This window comes from Palaemon carinicauda, chromosome 19 (assembly GCF_036898095.1).
Source record: "Palaemon carinicauda isolate YSFRI2023 chromosome 19, ASM3689809v2, whole genome shotgun sequence".
Taxonomy (NCBI): Eukaryota; Metazoa; Arthropoda; class Malacostraca; order Decapoda; family Palaemonidae; genus Palaemon; species Palaemon carinicauda.
The window spans coordinates 124,634,608-124,636,937 of NC_090743.1; the positions used below are offsets into that span (position 1 = coordinate 124,634,608).

The 2,330-nt window shown below is 39.1% G+C and overlaps 1 protein-coding gene across 1 annotated transcript; it reads right to left on the reverse strand.

Annotated features, from left to right (window-relative positions):
• Positions 1 to 311: 311 nt before the first annotated feature.
• Positions 312 to 1,289, reverse strand: LOC137659307 (zinc finger MYM-type protein 1-like). The gene has a single exon (XM_068394331.1). It carries the CDS (start codon positions 1,287 to 1,289, stop codon positions 312 to 314), a length of 978 nt encoding a protein of 325 aa, XP_068250432.1.
• Positions 1,290 to 2,330: the final 1,041 nt, after the last annotated feature.

Here is a 2,330-nt window from a genome sequence, read left to right on the forward strand (position 1 = left end):
AAATAAACTAGGTTACTAAAGCATCATACACACCTTTGGTATTCAACATAACCACTACATTCCCTTTTTGTGATTATAATTAAATCATGCATGTACATATATCAACTTCACAGGCACTTCTTAAATAAATTTCTTTCTGGATTTCATATTGGCAAAATCATCAATTATACTCTGAAAATCAATATTTCTTGTTAGATCAGACTCAATGGTCAACAAGGCTAGGTTACACAATTTGTCTTGGCTCATTGTTGAACGGAGCTGGTTTTTCACTCTTTTCAAAGCAGAACGTATTTCAGCAAAGCAGCTGTCTTTCAAAGCATGTGTTGCATCATGCTGCGCTGACCACCTTGTTGTTGATAATGATTTGATGACATCTCCATGAATGGTTGACTTGAGTATACAGTACTCCACCGATGCGTTGAAGCAGAGAAAAAATTAAAGAGTGCTTGTAAAAGTCCAAAAAATGAAACTGCAGCAACACAACACTCCGCAGCACATGACCCAACAAGATTAAGAGAATGTGCTGAGCAGGGCACATATTCAGCAAGTGGGTTGATTTGCTTGATACGGGCTTGCAATCCATTATATTTACCCGACATGTTACTTGCATTGTCATAGCTCTGGCCACGGCAATCCATAATAGAGAGATCATGTTCAAGCAGAGTATCCAGTACTACATTCATCATTGTTTTTCCATCATGGCCTGAAAGAGGAATGAATTTTATAAAGCGCTCTACAGGCTTACCACTGGAGTCGACAAAGCGAACAATGAATGTCAGTTGATCTGTATGTGAAATATCTGGTGTTGAATCTACACTTATTGCAAAGTATTTTGCAGTTTTCACAGCTGCTATGATGTTATTGACGACCTTCTTAGTCATCAGTTCAATAAATTTATTGCAAATAGTAGATGACATGTAAGATACAGTGCCTCTTCCTGCATTCCCAAGGCGTGACACATGATTTGCTAAGAATGGATCGAATTGTGCTAACAGTTCTATGTTCCCTAGGAAATTACCATTGTTTTCCGAACCAAAAACCTCATTTTCTCCACGGAAAGCAAGTCCTCTTAGAGCTAAGAATTTTACAACAGCAACAACTCTTTCTAGAACTTTTCTCCAATAAGTGCGCTCTTTTTCAGTTTGATTTTCCAAATGAGAATCCAATAAGCCTTTTTTCTGTGCATGAAATACACTGGCTAAAATGCAGCTCCTGTGAGTGGTGCTGTTTTCATGTTCCTCGAAACGCTTGGAATTGTTTCCAGTCATTGAACCCCTGTGTGAAGGCATTTTCTTTGGTAGAAAATAGCTTGCATGCTGAACAGTACACTTTTCCTCAGCTTTCAGAGTATACCATCCATGATCTTTTCACAGTTTCTGAATTTGCAAGCTTCCTATAAAACATAGATGACTTTAAACAACGACGATTTCCATCATCATAAATCCTTGCTGATTTCCTAAAGTCAATGTTCAGAGTTTGACTGAAGTTTTCTGCAATGAAAGCATTACGTAGAGAATCTGGGATTACATTTGGCCATGAGGCAGGATCTTTTAAGACAAATCCTGTGGATGAAATGTCCGTCACATTGAGAGGAGTCACAAAAGGAGTAGATGCTGGCTGCGAAATAATGGAGGGAGGGCTTCCTGTATGATCTGACATATCTGGAGATTCAACTGTACTGGTAACATCAGAAACTGTTTTCGTGAGCATGTCCGTGATCTTTCTGCAGCTTCCTACATCTTTCTTTTTTTGTTCTTCTTCTTGAATTTTCTTTCTTTTCTGTGACCCACTCGCATAAGAACGTCCAACATCACGTTCACGAGATGCCAGAATGAAGATGTACCACTGTCTGTAATCATGCAAATACAAATTTTTCATTATCAATTATTATTGATTTTTCAATATTAATCTTACCCGATAATCATGTAGCTGTCAACTCTGTTGCCGACAGAAATCTACGGTCGGGATACGCCAGCGATCGCTATACAGGTGGGGGTGAACACAACAGCGCCATCTGTGGTCAGGTACTCCAGTACTTCTTGTCAACACCACCTCAATTTTTCCTCTGTCGTGCCTCCGGCTAGACCTACATGGATACGCTGTTGATTCTGGAGTTATTGTTCACGATTTGGTGATGTATTTGCTCTAGAGTTTAGCCTTCGCTATTCAGGAAGCTTTATCATTAGCTTAGCAAGTTTTTTGGAATTAATTTGATTTAATTTTGGTGACGAAGAGAGTATGAACTCTCTTTCACTTTTAAATGGCCGACCCTTCCCTTAGTCGGAAGGGTTGGTGTCGAAGAGAGTATAGACTCTCTTTCTTAATTTTGC